The sequence below is a fragment of the Phaethon aethereus genome (genome assembly GCF_964289735.1).
Source record: "Phaethon aethereus genome assembly, chromosome: 5".
NCBI lineage: Eukaryota > Metazoa > Chordata > Aves > Phaethontiformes > Phaethontidae > Phaethon > Phaethon aethereus.
The window spans coordinates 61502480-61521069 of NC_138579.1; the positions used below are offsets into that span (position 1 = coordinate 61502480).

At 44.8% G+C, this 18590-nt stretch overlaps 1 protein-coding gene across 2 annotated transcripts in view; it reads left to right on the plus strand.

The window, feature by feature from the left end:
- The window catches only part of TEAD1 (TEA domain transcription factor 1), a gene marked incomplete at both ends in the record, with an annotated part of 101619 nt that overhangs the window by 66407 nt on the left and 16622 nt on the right, over window positions 1–18590 (plus strand). The window contains 5 exons of one of the 2 annotated variants that reach the window (XM_082000516.1): window positions 3733–3744; window positions 4940–5074; window positions 5266–5312; window positions 6255–6316; window positions 8306–8430. In XM_082000516.1, the coding sequence (XP_081856642.1) occupies window positions 3733–3744; window positions 4940–5074; window positions 5266–5312; window positions 6255–6316; window positions 8306–8430 (381 nt within the window). The remainder of the gene's footprint in view (window positions 1–3732; window positions 3745–4939; window positions 5075–5265; window positions 5313–6254; window positions 6317–8305; window positions 8431–18590) is intronic. The other variant, XM_082000517.1, reaches the window with a different exon arrangement.

Genomic DNA, 18590 nt, shown 5'->3' on the forward strand with positions numbered 1-18590 from the left:
TACTTTTCCTCATACTGTCTTAGATGTTTTTTTCCCAAAGTCATAGATAACATGGTATTCAAAGCCCCATTTATCATTCTAGGATAACAGTTTATTTTTTGCTGTAGAACTTGTTTGAACTGATTGATTGAATTATTCTTCTGTTTATGTTGGATTAAAAGAAAGTCAAGCACAAATCCTTTTGTGCTTGTCATGTAGAACTCTTGTTTCATGTGGGGCTTTTACAGATATTAAGATTTATAATTGGATGATACTGGGGCATTATTATCTAATTTAGCTATGTATTTTGCATTCCAAAACTAATGGGTGAAAAGTAAACCTCAAGGGCCTGATTCATTAAAAGTTATATAGTCTCCTTGCATTAGATTCTTAACGCTTACGCCTTCCAAAAACAGTGTTTGCAACTGCAGCCAGAAGCAGTCAGCTAAAACATGAGGCAGATCCTGATCTACATTACAGTGATGATATTTTAGGGGTTTGGTGGAACTAGACCAGTTTTCCACTGATTGTACTCTAAATCCACCTTGGTAACATTCGTTACTAATTACGTACCACAGCACAGAAGACTTGTGTAAGGAAAGGGGAAGGCAGCAGCCTGAGAGTGCAGTCTGTTACTTACTACATTGTCATTCCTGGGCAGCAGCAATCCCATCAGAGCTCATAAATTAAGTAGGGTCAAGCCAGGTCAGGGCCAGATGGGACCAATCCAAGGAATACCTTAAGCTCCAGCAGGATTTAATGATTCAGTAGGAGATACTGTCCCCCCAAGCCTCTGCTGAACCTCAGCACGGGACTCTGCAGCACGCTGGGCCAAACTTTTATGTACATCAGCATAAAACCTCATTGACCCGAAAGGATTTATTCCAGCTTTACACAGCAGCACAAATGAGAGCAAAACCAAACCCCTTCTGATTTGGACAAGATAGGAAATCAAAGTCTTAACTATTTGTGGTCATTAAAAATCCCGCAACGTTCCTGTTTAGGGTAGAGGTGTTAGCCCATTTGTCCTGGCCAAATTCCAACCTGGGTAATTACTGTAATCTGCCTGTTTAAATTACCCCTGCCGTTTTAATTGGATATATTACTTCTCTTGCTGCCTAAACTGTGATGTAATACCATTGTGTGTTATTAATCAGTTACCAAGTTTCATCCCAGAAGCGGCCGCATTGCAGTGATAGGTAGAAAGACTCATTCCCTCCTGGTTACGAGCACTCTCCATCATGGCGTAAAAAAATCCCAACATACACTTGTTTTTTAAGTGGCACACCAGAGAAGCTAATACTTCAATTTAAATAAACAGCTTTAAAATGTGGTTTTCCCATTTGTTTTTGAAGACTATGAAGTCTGCCTGATTATACCAGCATAGGCCACCACCTTGCAGCTCTCCAAAACGTTCCTGGAGCTGAAAGTGCTCTTTTGCCAGTGGAAATCAGGACCTCTTGTGTATTTGTATTTGATTTTGAATTTTATATCTTTCATGTTTGAACATGAAGTTACATTAATTTGAGAAAAAACTTATCTTCCAACTATGCAGAGGTTCCTAAGCTGACAAAATGTGAAACTTCCCGTTGATGTCTGTTGGCTTGAGTCTGTTGATGTTCAGTGGAGTTGGCAGATTTGTCACCAGTGGGAAACTTTGTAGGAGTCGTTGAAACTCCTCAAGACTAGCGCTATTGCAAGGGCTGTATTTCTGAGCTGTTATCCTAAATGTTTTTGCCTTTTCTCCATCCTCCTGAAAATGTAATTGGTCAAAGAGGGTGAGATGAATGACCACCACAAAATGCAGAACATTTTAGGGAGAAAAACAGCAATTAGCAAGAAGGAGGGCACATCTCTTCTCAAGTCACGAAACAAAAGGAATTTTCTCCCTCGAAAAATTCCTGTCACTGTTCCTAAAATTCGGGATCATCAGACTAGCTGCTAATGGTGGCTAAGAGCTCCACAGGATAGTCTTAAGTGTCCCTCCTTCTGTGAACAGACGGTCTGGAAGGAAATGTAAATCTTTGAAAATTTTTCTTTAGTTCATCTGTTATGGTGGGATTTACCTGCCATGACTGTTGCCACATAGGACTTGGGTGTCCAGGCTCCTATTCTAGTCCTCGGAGAGCGATAACCTTACGGGAAGTAATGCACTCCAGTTGGTTTTGGTGCTTGGTAAGGAAGAAACACATTGTCTCCTGTGCGTGCTTACTGCACTAACAATAGCAGGGGATTAGCCAGCTGCCTCAGGCTGGAGACTTTAGATGGCTAAAGCGAGGCAAGATGAACTGTGTCAGACATACGTGGTTTACCCTGGTCTCATGCAGCTACCAGGTATGGACTTCTATATTCCTAACAAAGTTTTTACTTTTAAATTCTCTTTTAGTTTAGATCCACCTAGTAGCAAGGCCATTACAGCAGCAGAATGAGTGGCGGGAGCACAGGCACCGGCTGCACCTCCGTGCGGCGGCACTGGCGTGGCTGGAGCAGGCGGCGCGGGAGAGGAGGCTGTAGGGCTGAGCAGTTCTGGAGAGTAACAAGCATCACAAAAGCAACGCTTGCGTAGTTGTGGAGGTTACTAGAACCCAGAGGCATACGTTTCTCTTGGATCATGCATTTCACACACAGGATATCGATCACCCATATGTTTGTTTTTGCTATGATTCAGCAGACTGTAGCTGAGACTTGCATAGTTTGGCATTTCCAAGCCAGCTCAATTTACAAAAAAAGGGGGAAAAAGAACAGAAAAGTCTGGTGGGGCTAGCATCTCCATATTGCTTAAGGACATCTCTTCATTTTCATATTTTCATGAAGGAGAGTGCTTCTTACTGTGCAAGAGGGTACAGGGGACGGCCTTCTGGAGAGCTGCGTGAGTCTCAGGATACTGCCACCTCTTAACACCCACCGAAGCATTTTTTGGCCCAGCGGTCCGCAGGCATCCAAAGGCAGCCAGTAAAACATGCCATGCGCAAACCTCCTGCGCACACCACCTTACCCTGAGGCAGGCCGAGGTGAGGGCCAGTAGCCGGCAGAGCCAGAGCTGACTTCCAGCCCTTACCCAGGGAGTTGGTTGTGGTTATATGGGAAAGCTACAAGTTGGAGAAACGACCAAGTTTGGTTCACGCGCTGATGGATACCATGTCCCCGCCACCTCCCGCCCACTGCACAGCGGCGGGGCGGAAGCTGCTCTGTGGATGCACCATCAGCCGCGGCCAGGCAGCCCCCAGGCTCGGACAGGTCAAGAAGCGGCGGCTGGTGCCGCCGTGCGGGAGGCAGCGCGGGTGGGTCCGCAGGCGCTAGCATGGGTGGGTCCGCAGGCGCTAGCGCGGCTGCGGGCAGCACCGCCGCGGGCTGCACGCCAGCGTCGCGTCCTGCGAGGTGCAGAGCGGGGACGCTGCCGACGCAACTACTCCCCGGCTCTGCCGGCCGCTCTCCCGGGCTGCACCCCAGAGAGGCGCCCGCAGGGGCTCCTTGCACAGCGCAGGCAACGGTCCCCTTCATTCAGTATCTGCAGCTTTCGTGCAGGGAGGTGCGGGGTATTTCTCCCCAGTATTTTGTTGTTAGTTTTTTATCCTTTTTTTGTTTTCCTTTTAATGAATCAGTCCCTAGGTGAAAATAATGCATTTGTTTAAAGCTGATATTTAATGTTGAGCAAACTGCTCTTCCTTTGTCTCTTACTATTTTGTTCATATTTTGCTAAGACTCTGCTATTCTACACAAGCATTTTAATAAACTGTTTGTTGTTGTATCCAGGTAACAAGCATGGTAAGTATTTTAACTAAACCAAGTATTATGTACCTTAGCTGTGCTTGGCAGAATTTTTGGCTAGCTTTTCCTGTACTTTCAGCCTGTGCTGTTTCTAAAGGAGCTATTCAAAGGAAGAAACTGCTCACCTATAGTACTACTACATACAAGCTTTAGAGGGAGCATATGTGCAAGTCATGTATCATATATAAGAGCATGCATCTCTTGCCAGCATGCTTGCTACTTTGCTTGTAAAATAAAACCAGAAAAAAACCCCCAAAAAATCCTTGCCTAATACTGCTTGTGCTCCTACATTCTAAGTCACGTACCTAAATATTAGCACTTATTAATACAGTACTTCTGGATGAGGAACCCCACTTTTCCAGATAGTAACAGTCTGTTGTTTACTTATTTTTCCTGACCTAGGATATCCACTTAGTTAACTCTGTTGCATTAAGAGGCTTTCCTTTTCTATTTTGTGATCATACATGATTGGCAGTGACTAGGACTCCAAGCGCTGCTCTAATACAAGTAATCAATAACAACCCGTCTTTTCCTAAACTTGTTGCTGTATGCTTGAAAACAGCAGAAATTTTATGTCTGATTATTTTCTTTGGGAACACTATAAATCAGTAAAATACCACAATTGGAAATTTTAAAATGTTATTTACATTTTTGTGATCTAACTTTTAAAATACTTGTCATAAAACAGTATCCAAAATGTTTCAACATCTGTAAGCATGAAGAAAAATCTGTCATTGTTTGCGAGTCAGTCCCAGTTCTGTGTTCTCATTTTACAGTGTAATATGAAAGGCAAACTTCTCTTAGATCTAAATGATAGAGCTCAAATCTCAGTGCTCCCTGTCCTGCAGGCAGAGCCTTAGCAGCAGACCATGTTTAGTCCAGCCTGATTTAAAATCAGCAGAATTTGCCCAGATAAACAACTGGGCAGTAGTTTGCTCTCCCAGAGCTTCCTGCACGTTGGCAGAGCAGACTGTGAGAATTCAGGTCTACCATGCATGTCTGAGAGGAGGTTTTGCCTTGAGGCAGTTTGAGTGTTAGCCTCCGTGCTGTTTTTTTTTTTCCTGCATGGTTTGCTATTTTTGCATTTTCTGTGTGGCTTTTTAAGTTTTTAGTTATGTGCTTGTAGCTGCAGTTATTTAACATCTTTTGTTGTGCCAAATGTTTAAGACTCCATGTAATTGTCATATTAAAGGATCAGACAGCAAAGGACAAAGCACTCCAGCACATGGCAGCAATGTCATCAGCTCAGATAGTCTCAGCTACTGCTATTCACAACAAGCTGGGCCTGCCAGGAATTCCCCGTCCTACATTTCCTGGGGCACCTGGGGTAAGTTGTTAGCTGAGTCCCCAAAAAATCCCTGTATTCTCTAACAATGTTCAGTAGAAAACTAAGGCTGAATGAATGGATTAATGCTTTCACTTGTGTTTGCAAAAGGAATCATGCTTGTTCAGAAATATCCAAAATCTTTCAACAAAGAAAACAATTGTGGGTCTGTTTGTTTGTTTTTCCTCTTTCAGTTTTGGCCGGGCATGATTCAAACGGGGCAGCCTGGATCGTCACAAGAGTAAGTCTGAAAATTAAAATCTGCCTCTATGTGCAGTGTGGGGCTGGCTTGTGCACTTTGCTGCCGGAGGATATCAATGAGGCAAGAACTTGCAAAATTTTCTAAAAAGGAGGAGAATAGAGTTGTAGGGAAAGGAAGAGACTTTACAGTGATGTGAACTCACATTCAAAAAGGTATAAGGCATCTCAGACCTCAAAGCTGAAGCTGACTGAATACCTGATGGGCACACTCCTTTTTCTCCCATTGCATGGTGAGATGCAATGATAATGCTGGGGAAGCAGCTGCTAAAGTTTTGCCTGTGGATGAGTTTCCAGCACAAATACTTCCATCCTCTTTTAAATACGTGAACGATACTGGAGGCAAGGGGGATGCATTTTCCTGCAGGGCTGGAGGTGACTGCATGAGGCCCAGTAGTGGTCAGTGGGCTTACCAGCCTTTGATGCCGTGGTAGCAACAGCACCGTATGGAGAAGGAAGCCTTTGCCCCTCTATCAGGTGTTACATTTTCAGCCCTGTGGTGGTCTCTGAACCAATGTTTCCTAGCCTTATTTTTCAGCTTCTCCCCACCTTATTCCCTTGAGGTCTATGGGAGTCTTTGTGCCCCTGTAGTTCAGTGTCCTGTGGATTTATTGAGAGTCGAAGCGATCGCCATCCATGTCTGCTGCGACACTTGCGATGGGTGGGTCGGGTTTCCTGCTGCATGACTGAGCGCAGATGACCTCCTCGCTCTAGGATGTTGTGTGTAATTCTCATCCGCCCCCCTCTCTATTATCTCTTTACTGTCTGTCTGTTAAATATGCTATGCAAGGAAGGGATATGTTTGTGGGTAGCAGTCATTAACCGTGTATTTTCTTATACTGTGTATTTTCTTATACTATGTGACTCTAATGGAATTTACTGTAGATGGCATGGTGTATGATTTTTGTGTAACTCTTTATTCCAGCGTAAAGCCATTCGTTCAGCAGGCCTATCCTATACAGCCATCAGTAACAGCTCCCATTTCAGGTAATTCTTCCATTTATACTCTCCTTTAAAAAGACTTGTATACTGAATGTGATAAATTAATTCCCAAGATGGACAGAGCCACTACTCCATATCTAACGTTCGCCGTAGCCAAACCAAACACTGGTCCCAATGTCCTATTATCTGATTATATATGATGGAAAATCATTAGGTTTGGGGTTTTTTGTTGGTTTTTTTTACATTTTAGGTAGGAAGCACTAATACATATGCAAGGAGTTGTGATACGTGATCTCCAGTCAGCATTCCATATCGTACGGAAATGCTTTGAAAAAAATGAGTAATAGGGTGCATGTTTCTTTTTTAATAGCTAAGTCTCACTTCCATCTGTAACGAGAGTAAGCCTTAATTTATTTTAAACTGAGGTTAAAAACTCTTCCAAAACTGGATATGTTTGCACTTAAGTATAAAACATCTCTGTGTATCTGGTTGTTGATAACTCTTCCCCATCCTGAAGGTCCTGCTGTGCCTGGTACCAGTTTGATAAGTACCTAGTGTTTATTCTGACTTTCATTGCTCAGATTGATCAAGCCCTTCCCATAGATACTTCCCTACTCCTTTTCTCAAGTTGGTTTCATAGCTAATTTCAGGAAAGATCATTATTTCTTTGCAGACTGTCACTAATTTTATATCTCCCTTACCAAATGACACCATGTTTGAACTGCAGTTTTCTCTTACCCGTTTTTTTATGATTTTCTAACTTGTTGCTATTTAATGCTTAAAACTAAGGCTACCTTTCTGCATCCCTGATTACTTCCTTTTTCTTGATATTCCTAATTTAAAACATTGTTTTCTAAGGCAGACATTTTGAATAGTTGTCTTTTATTCTTCCGTGTTTTCTCTCAGAATAGGATTATTCGTATTTCTAAATCAGCCGAAACTCATGCATGAGTTTTTTCTTCATTAGAATTCCTGTTCATGTCTAACCAGTCATGTTTGTAATTCCCTATTTCATATAAGCTTCACACCTTCATTGCCTCAAGTTGGAGGGTTGGAGTCAGGTACCATACTCCCATCATGGGATATAGACACACACTACCTGTGACCTCTCCCTGGTTTCTCAACCTAGTTCAGGATTATCTTTGTTTTCTAACCTTTGGCACGTCTCCCCTGCCTTACTTGTGCCTGTGTCTCTCTCAAGATCAGTTTTGCCTTTGAGCTGCTGCCTTTCCCTTCTTCCTTTACTGTTTTGTTTCCTTCTCATCTAATTTTCCATGATGAGGAGCAAGAGATAGCGTTTATTCCTTCTCTTGAGGTGAATTAGAGATGGTGGTTAACATCCCTTCTCTCTCTAGATCATGTCATTCCCTCTTTATTATCAATTTAAAACCTTCTTTTTTCTTTTTAGGGTATGATTCAGCTCTCTACAGTAATTATTTATTATTATCTGTAATATAATGCTGCCTAAAAGCTCCAAAAGAAGTCAAAGACCCAATGTGCAAATACATAGTAAGAGACAGTCCCTGCCTTGGAAACCTGATACTCTAAATAGGAGAGGGGAATTGAGAGTGGCAGAATAAATAGGCAAAAAGAGAGGTGATTTACTTGTAACATGTGGCACATTAGGAGCCAGAAATGGAGGCCAGTTCTCTTGATTCCCAAGGCAGTAATATCTCCTGTGAGTCTTGCTGCTAGTTTCTAAGGAAGGGTCAGCTGTAAGTCTACATGAAGTCTCTATAAATCTCTGTAATCTAGTATATAATTTAAACAAAAATTCTACAGTGAGTTACAGACCCAAAGAAACAAAGAAGTAGATCTTTTATTTCCACCATTATTAGCTTGCTCAGTTGGGGCCTCTTTTTCTACATATTGTTCTATGTTTTTCCAATTTTAACTCATTCTGAATTCATTATTTGCTAAAATTAATGTAAACATCCAAGGGCTACATGTATAATTCCCAATTATATTTAATTCAGAAAATATATAAACTGAAGAATTGTCAACTTCTTCATGAAAGTGGTTTCTTTATTTTAGGGTTTGAGCCTACATCAGCTCCAGCTCCCTCAGTCCCTGCGTGGCAGGGCCGATCGATTGGTACGACCAAGCTCAGGCTGGTGGAGTTTTCGGCTTTCCTTGAACAGCAGAGGGATCCCGAATCAGTAAGTGTTGCCCTCGTGTCCGCTAGTCCTCAGCTTTTCTCCATTGCTCCCCACACTCTGAGGATGCTTTCCCGGGTTAAGCTTGATGGAATTGATGGAAACCTGGTGTTTCTGCAGTCAGTGCTGCTGAGTGTAATATTCCTTTGACTGTAGTACTGTATTTTCCTTTCTTGTCCTCCTTTTCCTCATTTACAGAAGTGAGAGGCCTCTCTGAAAGCAGGCGTGGTTCAGTATGGCGCCTGTCTCACTGTTGACCTAGTTTAGCAGTTGTACCAAATTGCATCATATTTTTGGCAATAATTCAGTACTTAAAGTTTAAGTTAAAGCCTAATCTATTTCCTAACAGAAACAAAATTAAGGACTTGCATAGAAACTATGCATATTATTTTAAATATCTGACATTTGGGATAGCCTCTGAGTATCAGGATTATGGCTTTTGGTTCCAGCCTCTCAAGCATGTACCATTTAACTGTATCACATTTTTTTTTTAAATTGGGGTTACCTATCTAAATATCCAATCACTCAGTCTTCCTTGATCTTTAATTATGTCTTAGGGTCCAATCCGAGGTTTGGATTTTTTTTTTAGGGAGTTTTTTGTCTTGTTTTGATTTTTAGTCTGCATACTACACCTGCAAGTGTAGTTTATGAAGTTGACTGTAATGTTTCATTTACTCCAGTAAGTCTTGAACCTTGATATTAATCATCCTATATTTACCAAGAACATTTATTAGTAGCCTAGCACTGTTTCTACTGCATCACAAATAAATCAAAAGAGCGTCTTTGAGCTCGAACCTGAGAATTTTTACTGAGAGAATTTCTGGAAAGCAAATAGTGTCATGAATGGGTGATATAAGTGGGCCATTCTTATTCAGATTCCTGGTAAAATACAGTAGCTTGGAGCAGAGAGAAGCTATCACTTGCTCTTTATAATTCAGCACTGGAAACCATAGCATTTGTGGGCTCTGGCCAGGGGTGTTATCCAGGGAGTGTTTACCCTGCATAATGGAGATTGGAGACATAGCCCAGAAACCTTACAACAGTGGAATGCTCCTGCCGGAGTAACATCCCAATGAAAATATACCATATCTCAGCTATTCATATACTAAATATGTGTCAGTGTGTAGGTTTGCTAAATGTCATGTTTTGCCAGGTTAAATTAACTTCGAGGGAGGAAATGTTTGGCAGCAGGTACAGTTATCTCGGCACTTACCTGACTGTTAGATACTGCATGGTTTCCCTGGAATCCCTCTGCCTTCCCATGGCCCTGATTCCCACGCTTTCCCGGCAGTCCTGGCTCTGGTGGGCTAAAGCTTCATCTTAGCGTCCTCCAGACCAGTCCACAGCTGGAATGCCTTATCCATCCCCAGCCCTGAGTTCATCCAGAGGGTGGTTTGTATTTCCGATGCAGAAACACAAAATCCCGGTTTTCTCGTCAGGCAGCCTTATCGATATGCAGCTTTCAGAGTCCTTGATACACTGACCCCGACTAACGTGTCCTGCTGATTTGTGGGCTCTGCCGTATGCAGACTGCTGCAGAGCAGGATGTCATGCGTGTGCCTCGAGCTTGTTGGGAGAACAGGATGTGGCCATGTAACGCTCAGCATTACTGTGCTGTATGGGAATGAAATGGCATTTCAGTGTATCTTGGCTTACTGTTTTGCTAGTATACCACCTAATTATCCTTTTTCCATAGCATTTTTATAACGCAAAACTATTTGCAAAACCCATGGGCTTATATGGTGTAGACCCTCTGTGTATCTGTGTGGCTTTAGGTAAAAGAGAGTGAACTAGAGTTCACCAAGTAACTTTCATGTCTTTCCCTCTAAGAAGAATCTCCCTCAAACCGAGTACGCTCTTAACAGATAACATGTGGTTGCCCGTCACACCACTGGTGTCTGCGACATGAAACCAGCTGAGTGACATGAATATATTTGCAACATGACTGACAGACCGAAAATGCGAAGGTGCTGCTTGGCAGGGGAAGGAGCCGCGGGTCCCGCTCGGCCATGGTGGCACGGCTCAGCATCGGTTGTGCTCACGCACGGTGTGTGGGCCGGCGGCCTGGGGACGTGTTGGGGCTGTCATTTTTCAGGCAGGTGCAGGCTCTGGGGAATGCAGCACATCTACTTGCATCGCAGAGAAAGAGTGGAGGCCTGAATAGAAACCCGGGACGGCCCCATAAAAACTGCAAAGCTTTTTTTTGAGAAAACTAATATTATTTGGAATTCCTGAGGGTGCAGCAAGGCCCACCGGAGCTTGTCCCAGCTTGCGAGCATACTGCTGAAAAGCCCACCTTTTAAATGCAGACAGTTTATGCAGGAGGTTTACTAGAGAAGCAAGAGCAGCAAACTACCCAGACCTGTTTTTAAAAAAACAGTTACTCAGGTGCTCTAACATTGCAAAAATGGGACACAAAGAGAAGTTAATTCCCTGTCGTGCATTAATCCCAATTTAGATCATTCCTTACACCCACGCTGCAAGCGCAGCAGGGCAATGCTGCGCGAGGGCTGTGTGGGACAGCCTGGACCAGCCAAGCGGGCACCGTGGGATGCCAGGGGATGGATGAGCCCCCATGAGTAGCATGTCACCACCACTGCCTGGGAAAGGGGAATCAGGAGGAGGGGAAGCGCCATTTAGATCAAATTAAGAAAAATTGATTATTTGGATCTTAAACAAGGGTGTAATAAAAAAAAAAAGGCAGTGTGACCAGTTCCCAGGGCAAACGCAGAAGGGTGTTTGCTGGAGAGGCACTGGGCAGAGGCACTGGTGCATGCCTGTCTGCAGGGACAGCTCTGGGGGGCCCTGCCTCCTGCCAGCCTTCCCCAGCTCCAATGCACAGACTTTTCCAGCAAGCACCAAAAGTCCTTCTTGGAGGTGAGAGAGCCAAACCCCAGCCTCATTTAGTGCTGTTGAAGAAAATATGAATTCTGCCTGTGGTTTTGTACGTCTTTCTTTGAGTTGGTGCGGCATTTTATTGCAGATACGGGTTGCACAGCGTAGAACGGATGGGGCTTTATTACTTTTTAAATAACAAAATCAGCAAGCCAGGCAAGATGTGTGTTTTTCACAATGCGCATATGAAGTCATGTAGCCGTGTGGTGTGGTTGCAGCACCTCCTGCATACCTTTGTGCCTTTGCTGACCTCAGAAATGAATATATGTATATGCTGCTACATGACAGCCATGTAGGAGTTCTTACATATCTTCTGAAAAAAGATAGTTCATTGCACTTCTGACTTTTTACAGGAAATTACATGAAGTATTATTTTGATCAAATGTGCTTCCAACATTTTATTAAAAAAAAGATGACCCTTCCTCCCTTTCTCCCCCAACCCAAAACCAGACCAGAAAGCCTCATCGTAGTGGGGCAAATAGACCAATTCCACCCTAAAATGTAACCTGCAAGTCTATTGAAAAAGGCTTATTTGACACGACACCTGGGGCCAGGACTCAATGATCCTGGGAGGCCCCGTGCAGTCTATATTCCTGTAGAGCAATTAGAAATTTAGGTCTGTCTGCCCATGGTGACTTCCAGTGATTTCAGTGGGGCTGTGCATGGGCACAAAGGTCCACCCACAGGGAATTCATTGTAGGAGTGGGGCCTTAAACATTTCTGGGGCTCTTCCAAAGGCAATTGGTGTTTAAAAGTACAAAAGCCCCTCAATGTCAGGCAGTTATTTTAATTTAGAGTGGGTATTCTGGTGGGTCAGAAATGTGCTCTGTAGAGTCCTGTCACTTGTGGAGGGCTGTTGATTTTTTTCCCTTGCCTAGCCACAGAATTGTTCCATTTACAAAAGAAAAAATTATAGAATGGAAACAATAAACAACCCTCACTGTAAGTCTGCATGGCAGAAGATAGTCTGAGAGACAAGACGGCACAGTTGCAAAATCTTGGAATACTGACTGCGGTTAAGGATGGGTAACGTTACTCCTCCTTTTACATGAAAATCAATTCGGTTTACAAATATCAAGCTGTATTTTCCTTTTGTGGCATTTTGTTCTCAAGTACAATTCCTAAATGGCACACGGAAGCTGCCCTTGTAGGTCCAAGCGCTTTAGTTACCTTTAATTATTGCCGACCCTGTATAACTATATTCTCAACAGGTTAACAAGTTTCTGTACCCATCTGTTGCTTTCAAGACAGGTTTTCCTTAATGGGACCTTTCCAGTTTTACTGTAGTGGTTCTGTGAAAGTTCAGGACAAATGCTTAAACCAAGTAATCCCATGTTCCCTGACAAATATAAACTGAGTATGCAAGCAGATTAGAAGGGATCTAAGCAATTCACTGTTAACAAGTAACCATAAAATTCAAAGACTGAAATGATAATACTTCCAATTATTTTTTTTATATATATATTCAAGCCTGCTTTCCAATCAGGAAAAAAAAACCCCTGCCACCACCCAACAAAAAAAAACTTTTTTCTTTTCCTCTTTGAGGTTTCTCACTCTTGCTGCCACATTCATTTGAACTGTGAGCGCTTCAGACAGCTTTACGTCTAAAATATCTATATAGGGCTATAAAGAACATGGCTGATGGACATTTGCAGTATTAATCCACCTATCTAAACTGTCAGGTTGTGTTGGGTCCAAATTTCAAAATGTATTTTAAAAAGTGGTGAAGAAATAAAATATTCTTTATGTTTTAATTCAGGTTTTATTGTTGTTGTAAAAGGGCTTTGTGAGCCCAGGGAGAATTGTGCCTGAGAACCAGAAAGTGAAAGCAATTGCTCAAGGGCCATAAAAACAGCCTGCCATCATTAGCCAAACACAGTAAAATTCACCAAAGTTAATCAAACCACCTAAGTGATGAAAAATAAATGAGATATTTTCAAAAGAAGCCCTCCATCTTTGAACAATATCCATTGTTACAAGCATTGTTTATCCTTTCCGTATTCCCTGTAAACAGTATAAAAAGCAGTTCAGCATTTCAGTCGTAAGGACGTCCGCGATTTGGCGTCTTGGTGATGTGAAAGGACGAGGAAGCAAACCCACATTTGGATGAACGTCTTGGTGTGGGAGAGTTAGGATTTGAGGTCATCTTAATCTAAAATCAGAGAAAGTTTAACTAAATGCAAGGGTCACTTATTCTGCGGTGCGGGAGAGCTATATGCTGGCTCTGGGAAGCGAATGTCATACTCTGTAAAACGTTCATATTCAGGTGTCTGTAGTTAGAAGCGCCAAGAAAGCACTTTAAGGGGGTCCGGTATTGACACAGGCTCCAATCTGGGGAGTGCGGCGGCGCAGCAGACCTCCCGGCTGGCAGCGATCCCAGGGGACTGCATGGAGATGTGGCAGGAGGTCTGGGCCAGCTCCCCCAGCCCAGTCGTACGGTCAGGACATGGGCTCATCAAGGAAGGGTCCTAGGGTGAAAACGCGGTGGAATGGCTGAAGACTACAGTTTATTCCTCGAAGTCAGCCCACGTTAAGCGCTGAGGACGGGTGGGAAGACTGCTGGGGCCTGGCTGTGCTCTCGGCGCTGCCTTCACACACCCTCTCTCCCTTCTCTCAAAACCCACCGCTGCTGCCAGAAATTTCCCAGCAAAGTTAGAAGTGTTGCTTTTGCACAGCTGAAGAGGAGTGCCGGCGCCAGCGGCGACGGTAGCTCCCTCTGCCCGGCCCTGCGCCGCGGCCGCGGCCCCAGCCCTGCCCGTGTCCCAGCACACACTCTCGCAAAGCCCGGGCACTGAAAACAGCCGGGGAAGGGGCAGCTACCTGACGTTAACGGGGCACTGGGTCTGACCGGGGGAACGTGAAATCGGGGAGGAGGGAAGGAGGGTGTGAGGTTGTGGAGTAGCTGGAGCCGAGCCCGGGCGCGCAGCCCCTGCGATGAGCCCAGGAGAGACGTAAAATCGGGGGGGTCATCGCCGTGGGGGGCCCTTTGCCTCCCACAGCCTTGCACGGCGCTGTGCTGCTCCGGCGGGGAGGAGGAGCGGGGGGATGCGTGGGGCGGGCTGGCACTGGCAGCGCGGCGGGCTGCGGCTGTGCGTCTCCCCCGCGCTGCCTGCCCTGCCCTGTGCCGAACCCTGAGCACCCACCCTTGCGCTCGCCCCAAGGGGCTTCGTGCCTGGCCGTGCCTCTGCCCTGCGTTTTGCCATCTCGTTCTGCTGCAGCTTCCCCCACCCCTACACCCACCCCAGAATTGCTTAGCTGGGCTGCAAAGTCAAGCTCTCAGAAGTGGGGAACTGTCCTCATGCCTCTGCTCTACAGAGCAGCAGTTAATTACATGCTCACATGTTTGTTTGTTCCTGCTTCATTCAGTGTAGATGTAGATGGCCCTTCTTTGATAAGCAACCGTTCAGTAGTTTGTTTCCTTCTGTTGTTGAAATGCGTGGCCCCGTGCCCTGCTCACTGAGCACTGCCTAGCCTCTCCTCCAAATGGAATTAGTAATTCCCCCCATTTGCATTTCACAGATGTATTAGTGCAGTCATTTTTTAGATGAAGGGGCATTATTACTCACATTTGACAAACCAAGAAGTTCAGGTGCAAAAGAATGAATGGGCCATTGATTTTGAGGGTCCACTTGGACTTGTCATGAGCCTGATTTTGCAGAATACTTAGCATTATTGAGAGCTTCCTATATTCAGGCATAATTTTCCCATCTGAGCACTCAGCACTTCTGGAATTGGGTCTCAAACCAGACAGGCCAGAACCAAAGGATGCATTTTCAGTGTTTGCAGGAAAGCTGATGAAAGTGTTGTGTGAGCACCTTGTCCAACCAGCAAGTCCCAGTTTCACACAGGGACTCCCATGGTAGTATGTGAGAAGCGCTGGGCAACATTAACGTGTCAGGGCTGGGGACTGCCCTCACTCATCACCTACCTCCTCGTTTCTGCAACCGTAAAGTAGCCAAAGATCTCCTTTACTTCACATTCCAGATTCAATCCCTCAGCAGATCGGGCAGGAGTCTGGATGGGTGGCGGTCCTTGAAAGACAAGGGAGACCATGCAATTGTATCATAGCGTACCAGAAAAGAAAGGTCGATTAACATTTCACATGCAGGTGTTAAAACCCTAATAAAAGGAGTTGGTACAGACTCCAGTTGTACCATTAAGATGTTTTAAGTATAACTCCCAGTCTGCTTCAGTGGAGGATAACAGCAACAGGAATTAAATATTCAGTTACTAGTGTTTTGGTAGAAAAAAGAAAAATTGTTGGCAGACCAAGTGATTTTCTTACATCAGCAGGAAATTAAAGAGCGTCAGATTTACAAGATACAGTGAGACAGCAGAGCTGAGGCTGGGTAGGGTACAGGTCAGAGCCGCGCGTAGACTGTTGATGTACTAGTGAGTGTTTTTTACTCAGTCCACACACCTGGCTCCTTTTTCCTCCAAAAGCGCAGCAGCCCCACAGGCAGCGGTACATTTTTAAAAGATGGGTTGGACTGGTCTGTGGAGGTACAGAGGGAATTGCCGCATGGTGCCAGGCACTTGAGCACTGCTGTTCTCTCTCTCATTTCAGCCAAGGCTCAGGCTGTCCCACCTGCCTTGCACGCACGTGTCCCTCTGAGCTGCAGCAGTCGTCCTTGTGGCCTCCAGTGCAGTCCAAAGAGAGCAGAGGCTGTGTCAGGGAGAGAGAAGACCTGCAGCAGAGACTTCTAAGTATACTTCTCCTTTGGGTGGTGGAGTTTCTTTGGGCGCGCAGGACTACGATCTGTTCAAGCTGTCAGCCTCTCCCCATGGTATTTTCTCAATAGGGATTTGTTGCTGCAAGTAATGATATAGACGGCCTCACCCTCGTGGTTGTTATGCTTGAAATTTGCCGGAACCTACAGATCTCACGAAGCAACCCAGCAAGCAAGGAGCTGTTATTAGGCCACGCAGGGCAGCGGGGTGCTGCCGCCTCCCTGTCCTGCTCAGCCGTCCCATGGGTGTGCAAGGTCCAGAGAGCCACCGGCTCGCTGTCCCGCTGCAGGGCCAGGGTGGTTTGGCAGAGGAGTTGACACCACCCGTGCCTGTGCAGGGATGACTCCCAGGTGTGCGAGTGTGATTCAAGGGGGTGAAATCATGGCTGTGCCCCTGGGTGCAGCGGGAGGGTGCAGCACCCTTGCCATCAGCGTCATCCCCAGAGAAGCAGCTTCCACCTCGCTCTGCATCCATGTCACCCAGCCTCGGCGGGGCCCCGGGAGCTCCTCGCCCCCCGTGTGCTGCTCGGCACGGTTACGTAGGGCTGCGCAGCCCCCGTGGGCAGGAGCAGCGAGGGAGCAGGTACCCTAGCAGCTCTGCATGCCTAGCCCGCCTGTGCCAGGAGCAGGAGAGGGTTGGCTTCGCTGCCACCTGCGTCTTGGCCACCACTGTTTGAAGAAAAACTTGGTTCTTGGAAGAAGGACCAAGAACTTGGTCCTATACAGGCTTGTTAAGGCTTGGCGTTAGCTCCACAGGTGTGGGGAAGCACAGAGGTGCAGCAGACAGAGCTGCAGCAGTTTGCAAACCTGCGTTTCACGGACCGGAAAGGCTGTTGCCTTAGAATATAAGCGCAAAATTGGTGAGGAGCTGTTACAAATATATATGCTGGCTGATAAAATAAACGTAGGTGATTTGTCTTTGTTCTGCACCAGCTTAAATACTTGCATCCCCTGCCATTGGCAATTTGTCTTGGTTCTTTTAAATTCCTAAGTGGATTATAATTTTTCTCGTGGTATTATTTGACAACAGTCATATTTCATGGCTTTACTGCATTCTTTGGATAGTTAGAATTTTTTTAAGGAAGGGAGCTCAGTAAGAGGCGGCCATCTCCAGGGCATATTGTGTAATGCAGACGCTTGAAGACAGCTGAAAATGTTCTTTCTATTTTTATGTAGTTTTTATTCTCAGAAAATACAGGATTTGACCTATGATGGTCTACAGGATTTAAAGCACGTTATTACCCCAATGCGGGATGCAAGTCCTTTAAATGCTGTAGCATGAGTAAATTCCTCAGCACATTATGTACTCCAGTGACTCTGGAATACTCAGTCTAAAATAACAGTGAATCTTCAATACAATGAGGATGTTTTCAAGCTTTTCAAACACTAATGGGCTCAAAAATATAGGCATAAAACTTAGCTTCTTTGCTTTTATCTATGTGTAAATTTCTGTCATGGAGTATGTTTGTATAAAAAAGGTAGAGATCATTTCAGTATCCATTTACCTTGCTCCTAATATTATATTATCGTCTGTTAGTTTGTAGAAATATGCCATATCTAATTAGGTTAGTAATGATTGTACTTAGCATAGGAATTGCAGCAACATAAGGAGAGAATAATCACACATCACAATATCAACATAAACATTTCTGTCCTAAGAATGTTGTCAGGTGATGTCATACCATCTGTCCTGCTGTACCCGCTTGGAAATTTTGCTGCAGCAGCATCTGGTACTTTGGCGAGCTCTGCAGACAACTGTGGTAGTTTTACAGCTGCCTTTAACTTTGCTTTTATATTTAAACAGTATTAAGATTTCATGCTCCATGTTCCTATAAGTGTATTTGCTTTTACTAAAGTTTGGATACTGAGCAATTTGTATATTTTCCTGGTTTGCAGAATGAGGTACAGTGTGTGAGTTGTCCTGGGAATTTGCAGTTGCCAAACTGTAAAACACAGGTCTCCCTTCCTTTTTCACTCCACCTGCACCTTTGGGCCTGGGAGGACACTTTTCTGGGCACAGGAGAACCTGAGCCCTCAGTTCTGTTCCTATAAAGTTGTTTTTATTTGTACAACCTGGAACAACTCCAGCAAAGACGACTGAGAGAAGACAATCCCAAAATAAGTAATAACGCTGTCGCTAATGGTGGGGATGGTTTTTCAAGCCTTTACTCTGAATGAGGGAGAGCAGAGAGATGCTTTGGGACATCTCATATCCCCAGAGAGAGGACAACTGCTGGGCGCTCCGAGGCCGGCTACAGAAAGGGAAATGTTTCAGTTTAATTTTTCACAGAAGGCTGAAGCACTTAGCTCTGCTGGGGAATTCTCATCATTCTCCTTGAAAAATGGAGACCTTTGCCTGATTGCAGATAGGCTTCCGTTGATACGTTCACTGACCCAGCCCATGCCCTGTCCTCCTGCACCTCACCCCTTAGGAAAGCAACAGGAGCAGGTTTCTAGACGCCCTATCTTGCGTTCTGGGCAGTTCCCAGGTATACAGCGCGCTGGTACATTTTACTGAGCTCTAAGTTTTTCAGTAGA